Source organism: Lathyrus oleraceus, chromosome 1, assembly GCF_024323335.1.
Source record: "Lathyrus oleraceus cultivar Zhongwan6 chromosome 1, CAAS_Psat_ZW6_1.0, whole genome shotgun sequence".
Classification (NCBI taxonomy): Eukaryota; Viridiplantae; Streptophyta; class Magnoliopsida; order Fabales; family Fabaceae; genus Lathyrus; species Lathyrus oleraceus.
In genome coordinates, this window is record NC_066579.1 from 145,768,618 (window position 1) to 145,785,445 (window position 16,828).

Genomic DNA, 16,828 nt, shown 5'->3' on the forward strand with positions numbered 1-16,828 from the left:
TCGACTTTTATCATAAACACTTATAAAGTTACATGCATAATTGCTATGATTGAGAGAACCATTCCAAAATCTTCTAAAATCTTCTGCATAATGCAGATAGTTTCTGTTTCTGATACAAAACGAAGGGGTAAAAACTGAGACACAATTCATGGGTCTCCAAAGTGACAAGATGATGAATCACACAACAAAACTTTACATTATTTTCAAGTGAATCGCCAACATAGTCCTGAAATTGTAGATGTCGTAAAATTTAGTTCCTGAAATAGACAAAATTCTAAAATGATCCTTGTAACCGGAAGTCCTTGATCACACGTAATTTTGGGTGGGACATTTTAGTTCCCTTGAAATTGATTCTTTAGGAGCTAATGCGATCAACAATTTTCAATTTTTTGGAAATCATTTTATAATTTTGTTAATTTCAAGGATCGAAATTCTTGATTCTTAGACTTCGAGGACTAAATTGATGATTCACTATGTTATTTCCATACCATAAGATTAAGGGGTGACTACATCAAGTTGGTGGATACAATTGATATCTACAAAATGATTTGAGTTTTTTTATTAGTAGGAATCAAATTCTGTAGTTCGCAATTTACAACACACACACACTGCGCACCAACAACAAAACAATTGAGCTGATTCACATGAGAGAAGAGACCATGTTCTACATGAAACCCTAATCTCTTTATTCCCGATTGAAGAAAATAAACCACACCAAACAAAGTATAGTGGCTTTTTGTGAAGAGAAATAAACTCACACACATGATGACACACAAGAGCATGATGATTGATTAGGAGTGACTAGTATATGGAGCAACACACCTTGCCCATTTGAACAATTTCAAGTGATGCATCTTCTTGATTTTGTTTGGAGAATTGCCACCAAACTCTGATAATGATTCATTCCTGTTCAACATCTCCCACATCACACGAATATCCTCATACTCACAAGCCCTCACATCATTTCTTAGCTTCTTTAGCCCTGCACATTTCTTCTAATTTCAGAACTCGTTGTTTCAAACACATAAAAACCATTATAACACAACAAAACATTCACTTCTAATGAACTCCAAATATCATTCAAACCCTTTTCCCTACAAATTCTTCAAATCATAAAATTAAATTAAAAAATAACCAAATCATCACTACAAATAATCTTCAAAATGAAGCTTTTAAGGCAGAACTTATAATTCGGGATCCTCCGAAAATTTCAAGTTCTACATTTGATAAACTAAGGTTTAAATAGATTTATAAAACTTAGACACTCTTCACTCTTTACCCTACAAGACAATGCTGAGGGATTGAAGACTTAAAACAAACAAGAAAAATGAAGTTTTCTGCCGTAGTCTCAGTTTCTTCTCCCACAATAACAAATTCATAACCATATCACATTCAAATCCTAATTTATAATTAGTCACATAAAAATTCATAGCTTATTAGAATTTTGGATTGAGCTTAACTCAGCCTAAGGCTTAACCCAAAATTCTAATATGATATCATAGTCTATCAGTCAGGTCACCCACCATTTATATCGACACACCAAACCGAATACGGTTGAGCATGAGGGGTTTGGTGCATTGACAAAAACCCAAATTTTACATAAATTAAAGATAGAATCTATAAATCACCCCCTTCTTATAAGTCGGAGTTGTAAGAATGAGTTAAACCCAATATAAAAACTAACCGAGTCTTAAAACCACAAATCAATAAAATTGACAACATTCAAACAACAATCCAACAATTCCAAAAAACCAGACATATATGCACTATATAGAATCAATTCCTTTTGGAAAATTCAAATTTGAAATCAATCAGAGTCACAAAGAACTATATACATAAGAATTAACGAACAATAATTTTAGTAATAACATGTTCATATCATTATCAACCTATACAAAATTGCAATATAGCCCATCATGTGATTCAAACAATAAAACAAACACATGGTATGCATAATTGAAAACTCCGCAAAACGGAAATCAAAACGTGTTACAAACCAGTTTTACGAATTCCAAATCGTGTGGCGATGGTAAGCCAAAGCCTTCGAACACGATAGATGATGTTCTTCTGCCACCACTCCACCTGCCGAGAAAAATTGAGTTTCTCCATTGAATAGAGCCTCGGTAGGTGAAGATGAAGATACACACTCTCACCACGACTTCACAATACCGATGATATATTCAACACAACCGCAACTATTGCTAAAAAAATGTGTCATTTTTTAAAAATAAAATACATAATTTAACACGCCTATATATAAATATAGACAAATTAATATATTACTTATCCGTCTTCCATTTTTTTAAAAATTGGACACAACAAATAAAATAATAATTTAATTGAAATAAATTAATCTTAGATATTGAATATTGAAATAAGTTTGACTTTTATTTTTAAAATTTATAAAATAATTCAAACGGGTGATGGTGATGAATCGACCGTGTAAATTTTTTTATACTGACAGTGCATAGTAATTAATATCATAAAATAAAGAATCGGAAAGTTTATCGATCTAATTTGATGTTGAATTAGATGGGTCATTGAACCAATAAAAATCAGTCAAAATCGATAAAAATCAAGAATCAATGATTTTAAAAAACTGTCATATTTCTTAACCATGCTGTTTTGATAATTTTTATAAATAAAAAATTAAAATATAAGTAAATTTCCTTTAAAACTTTTTTAAAATTAAATTTATTAGACACTATAAAAATTTTGTGATCATTTATTTTCAAGTAGAATTTGTTTAAAATTGATTTGAATTTGCATATTGTATGTTGTGCGCGATATGTATGCTTAAAATTTGAGATTAAAAAACAATTTTATAAAATTATAATATTTTGAAAATTTAAAATTGTATAGCTGTCGGGATTTTTTAAAAGACTATTAAAATGTTGATTAGACATATAGCTTTTAAAAAGTTTATATAAAGTGACATCTTTTAATTTAAAAATTGATTTTATAAAGATCAATTAGATCGAACTTTAATTAAGACAGAGTCATCTGATTCTATCGTTTAATAACTAAATAATTTTATTATAAAAATTAATCTATTCAACCAAATTATTTGAATTAAACATATGATTCGATCAATGATTCAGTAATTCGACCAATAAATTATTAGTGTAATATCCTAATCGATTTGATGGTCAATTTGATTTTTTTTTAAATTACCCTTTTTCCAATTGTTGCAACATAAGTTCATATTATAACGATAGTATAATCTTTTACAAAAATTCCTTACTTGGAATATTAATTTATGGTTTTTGAAATCACTTTTAAATTTTTTTTAAAATATGACATTTTATTGTAGTTAAATATATATAAAATTACACTTTTAAATTTTTTGATTAATTTTTTAAAATATGATGTTTTATTGTAATTAAATATATATAAAAATTACATTTAAAAATTGATTCTAAAAAACTAATTTAAAAGAACTATCATCTATTAGCAAGTCTAGATATTCAAAAGGTATTCTCTTGATAACATTCACTCTCACTATCAAACTCTTACGATAACTTGTCTTCAATATAAGAAACAACTTTTTTTATACAAATTCGAGAGTTATCTATTTCATCACCTTATTCATACATAGAAAGAAAAATTACAATAACAGAGGACAAATGAAAAAAAATACTCATATCCCTAATATCTTAAGATTTTAGTTGGATATGTGATGTCAAAGTCTCTTGTATCTATTAACATTTAACTCATTTACATTTATGGTGCTTCACTCTTCAAACTTTCTTGCAAGTGGTATCCGAGCAGGTTAGGCTCACTGAGGGAGCAGAAGTGGATCATAATATGGATCAAGACTAATGATATGAGTGATTAACACTTGTAGTGGAATTTATTGAGATTCAAATATGAGTGATCGACTAGAAATAGAGGAAATATTGAATTTATAAGATAAATTACTCGTACTAATAATATCTTAGTTTTTGTGAATATGTAGTGTCAATGCCTCTTATATCCAATAATATTTAGTCCATTAACACTTTCGGCGATTCGCTTCCCAAACTCCCCCAACAAATTGGATTTTCATCCTCATTTTTAGCCATGTTAACTTAAAATTTTCTTAAGAACTCCATGTCTCAAGGACCACGACAGAAAATTTTAGAACAACCATTAATGATTGCTCATTTTTCTACGTTTTATCTACAAATTTAGAATTCTGTGAATTTGAAGTATTTTCATTTGTGAATTTTTCTGTGTCGTACTCATTAAAATGTTGAACTTGAACCATCATGTTTTTAAGTCATATTTCCATTAAGCTCAACTAGAATAAAATCATTTGCATTTTTATTAACATTTTCAAAGATATCGACTTCATTCAAATTCATCTCCATTATGGATTTTTTTTACTTGTCACGACATTTATTTCCTCATATCTAGGCTTTTATTTTTTAACAACTCATTATCACCTTCGAAGAACTCTAACTTTAAAATACCAAGCATTGACCATCCAAACTAATTATAAGCTATCTAGCAATGAGAATACAAATCCAAAAATAGTCATTTTATATTAAAATTAAGGGTCTGTTTGTTTTGTTTTGTTTTTTTAAATAATTTTTATAATGTTATATATTTTGGTGTAAAATAAATTTACAAAGAAATTTTTTATAAAAGCTTTAAATAGAAATTTGGTTTAAATAGTTATTCTTAAAATGTTATTTTAACTATTCATCATTTTTAGATATAATTTTTTGAAAAAATTATGATTTTGACTATGTTTTGATCTTCAAAAATATATATTTATGTTATAGAATAACATATTTAGTCTTTTAATTTATAAAAAATAAATTTAAAAAACTTGTAATATTTTAAAAAATATTTATTTTTTTAAAGTCAAAACAAACTAGCCCTATCTTCAAAATTGATTTCCAAAGTGACTTTAAAGTGTTTTGAAATTTTTTAGTAGTTTGGGCTTCTCACCTTTTTTTCAAAATCAAGCTTTTGTGTAAGTTGTTTTGCAATCTTCCATTCCCTTAAGATATTTTTGAATCACCCTTCAAACAATACTGAAGGATATTTTAGACTGAGAAGTTAGAGTTACTCAAGGCTTTAAGTAAAGGCTTTTGTTTTGAAAATATGGTTCGAAGTCATTTTGTACAAATTTTTGTCTGATTTGGAGACTAAAAGCTTTAAGTTTTGTTAGTTGTTTGATTAGAAATTAGTCTAAAAAATTTATTTTCTTGTATAAGGAGGTTCGTGAATAAATCATTCTAAAAACTCACAAGTTTAGTGGATATTTTCAAAATTAATTCTTAAAAACAAGAGTAGGTTTTCTTGGTCGAATATGTATATTTTAAGGTATTATTTATCTTCTCTTAACTCTTTTCAAACCTCTATAACTTATCTCATTTATCTCTTTACGTATTACATGTTGAATACTCCAATGTATATTCGAGAAACTTTAGGTCTGTCTCCCTGACTTTACATTTTTTAAAAATAAACTATATAAAAATTATAAACATAAAAGCTTATTAAAAAAGAAAGTATCTTCAAAAGTGGGTCGTAATACATTAATTCTTAAAAGTACTTAAAATTTCAATAACCAAAAACTTCACTCCTTATAAACATGTGTTAATGAACATTTTTATTTCACAATTATGATAATGATTTTATTGATGAGAAAAGGAATGATACATTGAGAATAAATTTATTTTACATTATCAATTAATAGCGATTATATATTCCGTTAAGTTAGATTAAAATTTTTAAAATATTAATATGATATAACAAAATGATATATTTTTATTGAATGATTGTATAAATCTTTTTACACTTTCAGAATATCACCATTAAAACCTTTATTGATATTGATTTGATAAAAATATAATATTAAATTCATCTTAACTAGAATTTTTTTTTTAAATATCCAAAATTTTAAAAAAAAATTCAAAATTAACCATTTTTTCAAAAAAATTACACAAATGGGCAAAATTTGCCCTAATTGTGTACATAGGCGCCACCCTAGTTGGCGCCTACCCTTAATGGGTAGGGCAAGTCGCCACTAGGAGTGGCGCCTATGCCCAATCCCTTTTTTTTTTTTTTTTTTTTTTTTTTAAATGTTTTATTAATTTTTTTTTTTAATTTTTTTTTTTAAATATTAGATATTTGATAAATATTTTTTTTTTATAAATTATATTAATTTATATTAACACTTATATATAAATAAAATTATTACAAGATATATATATATTAATTTATATATATATTAATTTATATATATATATATATATTAATTTAATTTATAAACAATTAATATTATACACATTTAATTAATATATATAAATATTTATTTACAAGATATATATATATATATATATATATATATATATATATATATATATATATATATATATGTATTAATTTATATATATATTAATTTAATTTATAAGTAAATAATATTATTTATAAATTTTTGGGAGAATTAGGGTTATTCATGTTAAGGTTAATGTATCAATTATAATTAGGGTATATTGATCGGTTATAATCCGAGTTTGGTAGTTATGACCTAATTGAAACCCTAATTAATCAAGTGCGACACTAATTAGGGTTAGGTAGACTGGTGTACAACCCAGATCTTTTCCTATAAATAAAGTGTTATTTCCTTGCATTTTCTTCACCACTGTTTCCTACCACCTTCTGTATCGGGTTTCGGTCATGGCATCCCCAAGACCGTCGTCATGGCAGCGAACATCATCAAGGTGCCCGGATCCTGAACCAGTAATCTTAAAAAGGGATGGGCATGTTATTTTCTCGCCTTTGAAACCCCCAATGGAGATGAAATTTTGGAACATCCGTTCGTTGGACCAACTAAAAAGGTCCTTGATGTCTTGGTTAGAGGGAGATTACCAACCTGGTGAAGTCATCAGAAGGATTCAGAGGCTTAGAACAAGGTTCTCATTTGAAACTGGAGAAACGATACGTTGGTGGGTTGAAGTTGAAAGCGACATTGATTGCATCCAAATGATGCATGGATCAGACGACATAGTGTTAACTGTTGTAATTTCTTAGATTTTAATGGTTGTTTGTCATGTTGTTGTTGTATTTGTTATTGTTCTAGTACTTGTTCTTGTTTTAGTACTTGTTTTTGTTCCAGTATTTGTTTTTGTTTTAGTAATTGGTGTTGTAATGTTAGATGTTTGTGTTTGTTGTTCAAGTGTCATCTTCTATTTGGAATAAAAAGTAAACTTTAATTTAAAATGATTTTGGTACATAGATTTATGAAAGTGAAAACTAAGTTGTGGAACTAGATCCACGATATGGACATTTGTTCTTATTATGCCCTAGTTGTCTACATATGCTACACTTCCTCTGCATTTTCTCTGCGACGTCCATTTCAGTTCTAATGCGCCTGCTATTTGGGCGACCACTTTTATTCCGCCGCATCGATTCGTTGTGCCAAACAATTTCCCCGTCATACTCTGGCCAATACGCCTCCAATGCTACCACCGGAAAGGGATTGTCGTATACATTGAGCAATGTTGCAACTTTGTAGATTGGAGACACTAGCGATAATGCATCGAAGTGGCTGTGTGAACACGCTGCAATGACATGGGAACAAGGCATACGATAGGCCTGAAATTGACCACAGTCGCACCAACGGTCTGGTATTAGGACCCTATACTCTTGTCTGGGCAGCCCTTGGTTGTGGTCAATTGTTTCCTTGACACTAAAAGTGTGGCCATGGCGGTCGAATTCCGTAACCCGATGGCTGCTGGCTTTGGCAGATTCCTGCCTCATAAACTTCATGCAGGCATCACTATATACCTGACTCGTCTGCAATACTTCATTCCAGCGCCTGCCTCTTGTTACGAACAACGTTGCCATCCGAAAATACGTCGCACTCACCAATGCGGTTACCGGGAGGTTACGTATCCCCTTAAAGACGCCGTTCATTGATTCCACAAGATTTGTTGTCATGTGGCCCCACCTCACCCCATCGTCATATGATCTAGTCCACTTCGCTCGGTCGATATTATCGATCCACCTCCCTGCATCAGAATTTGCCAACACTATTTCCCGGCGATAGTATTGGAATCCAGGTTGGTTTAAGGCATACCCCGCGTTTATCAAATGTTGCTTCAAGAAGTTATCCTTGAACTCCCGCATAAAATTTTGGGCAATATGCCTGATGCAGTAAACATGGGTAGACGGGGGGTCATGCCAACCATTTGCTGGATTATTGTATGCACTGTCTATTGAAGCGTGCCTGTCAGAAATCACGCAGATGCCAGCTTGTGGAGTCACGTGCGTTCGAAGATTCTTAAGGAAGAAACTCCATGCAGCAGCCGTTTCTCCTTCCACCAATGCAAAGGCTATTGGGAAAATATTTGAATTGCCATCTTGTGCGACCGCCATCAGTAACGATCCTTTGTATTTCCCATACAGCCAAGTTCCATCGACTTGAACAAGTGGTTTGCAGAATGTGAACCCGATGATGCAGGGACGGAATGCCCAGAAAAGTCTGTGGAAAATTCCATTACCTTCTAGACGAGTTCCGTCAGGGGATTGTGCAGGCAAGGTCTCCATTATAGTAACCGTCCCAGGTGAATACAATCGTAGTGCAGCCAGGTAGCGTGGTAGTTGTTTGTATGATTCCTCCCAGTTACCGTACACCAGTTCAATTGCCTTGGTTTTCGCTAACCAAGCCTTTCTGTATGACGGTGTATATTTGAAAACAGCCACACAATGGGAGATAATTGTTTTGACCTTCAGTGACGGGTCAGCCTCAACTAGAGGTAATATGGAATGGCAGATCATGTCATGGCTAAGTTTGCGATGATCCTGTGCCATGTTGGTGTTGACGCAAATGTGAGCTTGAGATATGGACCCTATCACCCACGCATTATGCTTCTTCTTGTATGATGCCATCAACCTATATCCACACTCCAGATTTTTGCATTCAATAACGTATCTTTCCGGATTTGATTTGATAACATCGTAGTCAACACAATTTTTCAAGTGCCAGTTCTTTATTGCTAACAGACACTCTTCCTTGGTCCGAAATTGGTCACCCTTCTTTAAGTCCTCATCAGACCTCATATATGGGTTGTAGAACATATCTGATGAGGGCTCATCCTCGCCCAAGTTAAGTGTTGTGAAGTGCGCGGGAGGTGAGTAGCGTTGCGCTATAGGTATTTGAGGTTGGTCTTCGTCTTCAGAATGACGGTTCACCAAGTCATCAACCACGTCTTCAGCATCATCAACCACATCGTCTTCAACGTGGTGCTCAGCATCTTGTTCGTCATCAATCACAGGATCAATAACCTGTGATTGAATATTCTGAGTTGGTTGAGGTTGTTCCAACACAATGTACAACACTATGTAGTCGTAACCAGAGTACTCATGGTTACGAAGCATGTATTGTGTCTCCATGTCATTTTGAATCAATGACTTATAAAACTTGACAGAGTTGTTTTCTGAAAAAAAAGGTTGTTGATAAAAAATTTGGGACACGGGTTGTCTTAGTTTGGACTCAATCTTCCTTTTCAGATAAGAGAAGTCAGCTCCTCTATTTAGACAAAACCGAGTGCATTCGGTGTTTCTAAATAGGAAGCCAGACATATCACATTCATAAGTCTCACCGTTGACGTGAGCTTTGACTTTGTATTGTGAAGAAGATGACATGTTTTGTGAAGACATTGTGAAGGTTTTGTGAAGGTTTTGTGAAGGTTTTGTGAAGGTTTTGTGAAGATATTGTCAAGGTTTTGTGAAGATTGCTGTGAAGATATTGTGAATCCCTTTGAAAATGTGTGTGAATATTTATACTGCAAGAATCTTACTGAAGATTGCTGTGAAGATATGTGTGTGAAGATTGCTGTGAAGATATTGTGAATAACTCAGAGATTCCCACGCATGCCTTACACGTGTCACACCCTTGAATGCAACACTCCCACCTAGTCTGTACTAATGCATGCCAACCTATCCACCTATAGCCTGAACCTAGTCTCAGAGATTCCCATGCATGCCTGTTCCCCATCAAGTCTTCACCACCAAGTCTCATAGATTCCCACGCATGCCTGTTCCCCATCAAGTCTTCACCTATTCTGTCTCAGAGATTCCCACGCATGCCTTACACGTGTCACACCCTTGAATGCAACACTCCCACCTAGTCTGTACTAATGCATGCCAACCTATCCACCTATAGCCTGAACCTAGTCTCAGAGATTCCCATGCATGCCTGTTCCCCATCAAGTCTTCACCACCAAGTCTCAGAGATTCCCACGCATGCCTGTTCCCCATCAAGTCTTCACCTATTCTGTCTCAGAGATTCCCACGCATGCCTTACACGTGTCACACCCTTGAATGCAACACTCCCACCTAGTCTGTACTAATGCATGCCAACCTATCCACCTATAGCCTGAACCTAGTCTCAGAGATTCCCATGCATGCCTGTTCCCCATCAAGTCTTCACCACCAAGTCGTACCATTTCCAGCACAGGGTCATCTGAATCCTTCCATACTGATGGAACTTTCGGGTTGGCTGGAAGAGTGGCAAGAGATTTAGGGATCCCAGAGTTACAGCTATGGACAGCTTCTGCTTGTGGCTTTGTTCTATTATGCATCATAGTAACAAATTATGCTAATGTAAATGTGTTCGAGAAATATATTTAGACACCAAAATATTGATATCAGTTATTGTTTTAATTTATTTTTTTCATTCGAATCAATTAAACTTTTGGTGAATTTTAAGATCGATTACCCATAACCACCTAGTCTGCACCAATGCATGCCAACACTACCACCTAGTCTGCACCTATTCTGCAAGATTCCCATGCATGCCTTCCACGTGTCACACCTTTGCATCATCAGATTCCACCAAGTCTTCCCCAAGACAAGACAACTCCCACCTAGTCTGCACCTATGCATGCCAACACTGCCACCTAGTCTGCACCTATTCTGCAAGATTCCCACGCATGCCTTACACTTGTCACACCTTTGCATCATCAGATTCCACCAAGTCTTCCCCAAGACAAGACAACTCCCACCTAGTCTGCACCTATGCATGCAAGATTCCCACGCATGCTTTACACTTGTCACGTTTCTGCATCATCAGATTCCACCAATGCATGCCAACACTACCACGCATGCCTTACACTTGTCACATTTTTGCATATTCAGTCTACTTGAAAACGAGTATAAATAGAGGGTCATTCTTGCAAGTTTTCATCAACCACTAACACTTTTATTCAGAGAACTCAGGCGAAACTTCTCATCCACCAAGCTTCTTCCTACATTGCAGTCATGTCGCTTCTTACCATGGGCCAAGAACACAGAGGTACTAGGGCAAACATTGCCTCATTCGTAAGTTATTCTTGAACATTGCCTCTTTCGTATGTTTGTAATTAGTTTTTTGAAAGTCCAATATAATGATTTTTTATATTGTTTGTTTTTAAAGGATCCCAAGAAATTTCGTCAACGTTCACACCCAATGCCTTATCCAGACCCATGGTGCGTACCTTACATAGAGCGTGCGGGTTTCGGTCATGTAATGCATGTCGTAAATGCCACCATTGATGCCAAATTCATTTTGGCTCTGTGTGAACGTTGGAGACCTGAGACACACACCTTTCACCTACCAACTGGTGAATGTACCGTCACATTAGAGGACGTGTACATGCTTTTAGGTCTTAGAATAGATGGTAAGCCTGTGACCGGAAATGTTCAACAGCCTAACCAAATATGTGTTGAAATGTTGGGGGTAGATCTGGTCGAGGGTGAGGGGTCTGCCAAAGCAAGGGGTCAGGGTATTAAATTATCTAGCCTACAATTGTACCACGACTCCATAACTTTGACTGAGGAATCCTCCGAACAAGAAAAAGTCATAAAAACCCGGGTTTACATTATGCTATTGTTTGGGAACTTGCTATTTCCCGAAGGGACGGGAAATAGCATAAATTTTATGTACTTGAGTTTGCTCGGGGACATTGATAGAATAAGCACATATAGTTGGGGTTCTGCAGTATTAGCATTCCTATATAGCTCTTTGTGTAAAAATGCACAAAATGAGCACTGTACATTTTCTGGATGTGCTTTTTTGCTTCAAACATGGGGGTGGTGGAGATTGCCGAGGCTAGCCCCAGAAAATCCTAATGACTACTCCTTCCCCTACGCAACTAGGTAAATTTATGATCTTATTTCATTTTGTATATTTATTCTATAAATATTTGTAACTAATATTATTTATCTTTTTTTGTTTAGGTTCATTACAACCGGACTGGATTACAGTCTTACCCCCAAAAATAAAATTATATTTTATCGTCAACTGTTGGATCGTCTCCGAGCACAGGATGTATTACCACTAAATCACTCAACTTCTAACTGATTTATTAATGTCATGCATTCTCGATAAATAACATATTTACTTTTTTCTTTGCAGTTTATTTGGAGGCCATATTTGGGATTGGAACATCAACCAAACCCCGAAGATGCAGCTGTTTGGACAGCAAAAACGGCCATAATGCGGTTCACCACTGTGGAGATGCACCAAAGTGACCGTGTCAAGCTTCAATTCGGAATGCATCAAGACATCCCAGGCCCCCCAATGTCCATGGAACCTTGGCATCTAAAAAAAGTCAGCCACCAGTGGTATGCCCAAAATTGGAAGGAATTTGCTAAGGAGTTTCGAAAAATGTGGAAAGACCGTGCCCACTATGTTCTACAATTTCCGGTGGCGCCCAACGAAATGAAGCCGACAAGGGAATATGTGGAATGGTATAGAGCAAATACCAATCCAGAAATGATTGTGTCTGACCCGTTCTATTTGGACGATCCCCGGATGCAACAGCCATATTTCCAACAACAACAACCACCACAGTATTCCCAACAACAACAACCACCACCTTATTACCAACAACAACCACCACAACCATTTTACCAACAACAACCACCACCACCTTATTACCAACAACAACCACCACCACCATATTACCAACAACAACAACCACAACACATGTCCACCCCCCAACCAAATCAACAATACATACCACAAACTCAATCCCAATACCATGAAGACTACCAACAACAAACTCAACATTCCCACCACCATCAACAGTCCCAACACCTACCACAATATCAATCCCCCTACTTCCACCAATCCCAACAATTCCAACACGGCAATTTCCCAAGCTCTTCCAGTCCTCCACCTAGCCCCGACACGGGTATACAAGAGGACTACCAACAGGACTACTACACACCACAACAAACATTGCACTTTGGCCAACCCGATTCAACCCTAAACTACCAAAGACCACAATTCGAGGGCGCACCCAGCAGTAGTCAGTTTGTCCCACCGAGACAAAGCTTCGAGGGCGCAGAGGGGACCCGTCTTTCCTACAGCACTGAAGGGACTTCGACCGAACCACAACGGCAAGCGGCAAGGGGGCGCGTTAGGGCAAGGGGTGGTAATAGGGAAGCACCACCACCACGTGAACCGTCTAGGCGAGTAACTAGACCTCCCCCGTGCGGATCGTACAAGGGACCGCATCATATGTGATTAATCATATCTTTGTAATATTTGCCTTGTCTATTATTTAAATAAAAATATTTTCTGTTTATTATCTTTATATCTTTATCTTTATCTTTAAAAATATTGTCTATCATATCTTTATACATATATAAATTAATTTTTTTTCCAAAAATTACAAATAATATTAATTACTTATAAATTATATTAATATATATATATATATATATATATATATAAATTAATATATATATATAAATTAATATATATATATATATATATATATATATATAAATAAAAAAATTTAGACAAAATATATGTGTGAACATAAATTAATATACTTAATAAAAAACATAAATTTATAAATAAAAAAAAATTAAAAAAAAAAAAAAAAAAAAAAAAAAAGGATTGGGCATAGGCGCCACCCCTAGTGGCGACTTGCCCTCCCCATTAAGGGTAGGCGCCAACTAGGGTGGCGCCTAAGGGTAAAAAATGGCCAATTTTGGCCATTTGTGTAATTATTTTGAAAAATTGGATATTTTTGAAATTTTTTTAAAATTTTTGGATATTTAAAAAAAAAATTCTCTTAACTAAGTCATCACATTATTCACAAAGATATTTAGGAGTGTAATCAATTAGGTTTGAACTGACTTTTGATTAAAAAAATATGTGAACTAGTGATATTTTTATCGGGTTAATTTGATTTAATTTTTAATAATTTTCAAAAATATAATTAACCAGACTAACTAATTTGGTTTAATTTAATTTAATTTATTAATTTGCATCTTTTTTTAAAAATATTATATTAATTTGTATGTTCTCCACTACATTTTTAAAATTGGTTATTTTAGGGATTATTTTTGAAAAAAAAAATTTAGGGATTATTTATTGAAATTTCATTGATTATTGTTTCAAGTTTTACATAAATATTAAATTATTATGAGCCATGAAGGAAGTTCATAGTAAATCAAATGCGTGATATTTTTTTTGATGAATTAACAAAAATGATATTACATGATAAAACTCTTCTTTAATTTGAAAAGATGCATCAACAATCTACAATCGACAATGCCGTCGTGGGTTGACATGTCGCAATGATGATGTCGTGCTGAGTTGGCAATGTGTTCCCACTTATGTGGAAGGAATGTATTGGTGGTTACATATTTTATTTATGGTTCGTGCAACCATTTGATAATTCTATTATTATTATTATTCAACATGGCCCATGCTTTAGTTTTTTATATATTTGGCCATTCATTTGATTTTCCCTCACACCAACGATGAGTTAATAAACTTTGATGAATTTGACATGTTGCACTCGTTAATGTTTTATATAAAACCCTTCAACCAAATTTATAGATGTTAAAAAAAGTAGTTTTAATAATTAATTTAGGTTGTTTTTACATAGTTAATAATATAAATAATAAACAATAAGATTATAGTTGGAGAAAAGTAACTTAGAATTTCAACAATAAAATAGGGTGCAAAAATGATGTCCAGAAAATAGAGTATTGATTAGTTTCTTAATTAATAAAAAAATCAAAGAGTAAAGGAAAAGTGAGAAGAGAAAAAAATAATTTAAAATGGTTAAAATTGGATTCTTGATTCAATTATATATTAGGGAACAATATTTACAATTGAATCTCAACTATACCACTTTCTTCCTCTGATTAGAATTATCAGGAATTGATGGAGAAGTGAAAACTAGTATGCTACTTATTAGAAAATTAAACCATATCTTTCAACTAACATACTAAATAATTGACCCAACAAACTGACTCAATTCAACATGTTAACTTAAACAACAAGTAACATATTTCTGCATGCAAGAACAGACTTCGACTACGACATTCACATCTTCGACTACTGTCGAACCATGAAACTAACTTTGTCGAGGCTAGAGTTTGATCCAAATACCATAAATCTCCACCTTGGAACAAACTCTACACTAACAAGGGAACAAAATAACTGTCATCATGCAATTTTATCAACTACATACAGTTGAAGAACTTGTTACTTGACAATATCTTGGTGATCATATCAGCAACACTATCATCAGTCAAAACCTTCATCACTTGGACTTCTCTGCGCTCGATTATCTCTCTGATGAAATGGAACCTCGCATCGATATGTTTGGTTTGCTCATGATAGGCTGAATTCTTCGACATGTGTATTGCATTTTGACTATCACATTTAACAATGATAACTCGACCTTGAAGTTTCATCTCCTTAGCAAAACCATCAAGCCACAATTCAATAATCTTCATCAACAATACACTTCCTCTTTGGACCAAACACAACACTCTCTTTGACATCCATACATTCTTTAGGTTAATCACCTCATGGTTAAACACCCATCTATGAACCAATACCCTCTCATGCATTGCCCTGTGGAGCTTCATGCTCTAGTAACCTTCATGCATTGTCCTGTGGAGCCTCATGCTCTGGCAACCTTATGTGTTGTCATGTGGAACCTCATGCCCTGACAAACCCTTTTATTTTATTTTTCCCTATGGAAACTCTCATGCATTGCCTTGTGGGGCCCCCATGCTCTGGCAACTCTTATGCATTATCCTGTGAAGCCTCATGCCCTAGAAATTCTCATGCATTTCATTGTAGAGCCTTATGCTCTGGCAATCCTCATGCACTGTCCTGTGGAGCTCCATGCTCTAGGAACCCCTTTTGTAGGTATTGATCTCCGGATCTAGGAAAAACCTTATAATTCTACATTGGTCACACCATCTATTGGTTAATGTCACACACTCTTTGGTTCATATGCACCTACCCTATGGATTCAAACAACATTATCTTGATCCAAACCATACTTTCACCACATCCAAACAACATTTTTCTCTTCCAACTTCAACTTTTTTCAATACAAGCAACTCTTTCTTTTTAATTATATTCAAGCAACTATTTCTTTTCTTTTTATCACTCAAACCTTTTCAAAATAAATTTCTTTCTTTTCATAAAAGAACTATTATAATTCGTTTCTTAGCAATCAGACTAAAAGCTTAGAGCATCTGAACAAGGATCAGAATCAGCTAATGTCTACACACTTCTAGGATATGATTATAATTGTTCCCTAAAAGCAACCAACAAATCGGTATTTTCTACCACGAATTACGGAGCTCTGATTTTCTCATTGCACTATGTGAATACGTAAGCAAGAGGGTTCGAATCCTTGGAGAGCACACTAATTATTATACAGTTTTCCCCTTTTCGTAACTAACATTTAGATAATAACATCCATTCGCGTAAAGAACAATTAAAACGGTCCCCATTGAGTACAACAGATGTGAGGGGTGTTAATACATTCTCATTGCATAACCGACTTCCTTACCCGTT

The 16,828-nt window shown here is 34.0% G+C and overlaps 2 protein-coding genes across 2 annotated transcripts; one reads left to right on the top strand and one right to left on the bottom strand.

The window, feature by feature from the left end:
• Window positions 1–535: 535 nt before the first annotated feature.
• LOC127122894 (uncharacterized) lies at window positions 536–2,215 on the bottom strand. Its single transcript, XM_051053171.1, has 2 exons — window positions 1,998–2,215; window positions 536–982 (listed from the first exon to the last, which is right to left on the bottom strand). Exons 1-2 carry the CDS (start codon window positions 2,107–2,109, stop codon window positions 792–794), a joined length of 303 nt encoding a protein of 100 aa, XP_050909128.1. The 5' UTR covers window positions 2,110–2,215; the 3' UTR covers window positions 536–791.
• A 9,204-nt stretch (window positions 2,216–11,419) lies between these two features.
• On the top strand, window positions 11,420–13,574 carry LOC127115543 (protein MAINTENANCE OF MERISTEMS-like). Its single transcript, XM_051047062.1, has 3 exons — window positions 11,420–12,135; window positions 12,217–12,307; window positions 12,395–13,574. The coding sequence occupies exons 1-3, from the start codon at window positions 11,447–11,449 to the stop codon at window positions 13,508–13,510; spliced, it is 1,896 nt and encodes a 631-aa protein (XP_050903019.1). The 5' UTR covers window positions 11,420–11,446; the 3' UTR covers window positions 13,511–13,574.
• Window positions 13,575–16,828: the final 3,254 nt, after the last annotated feature.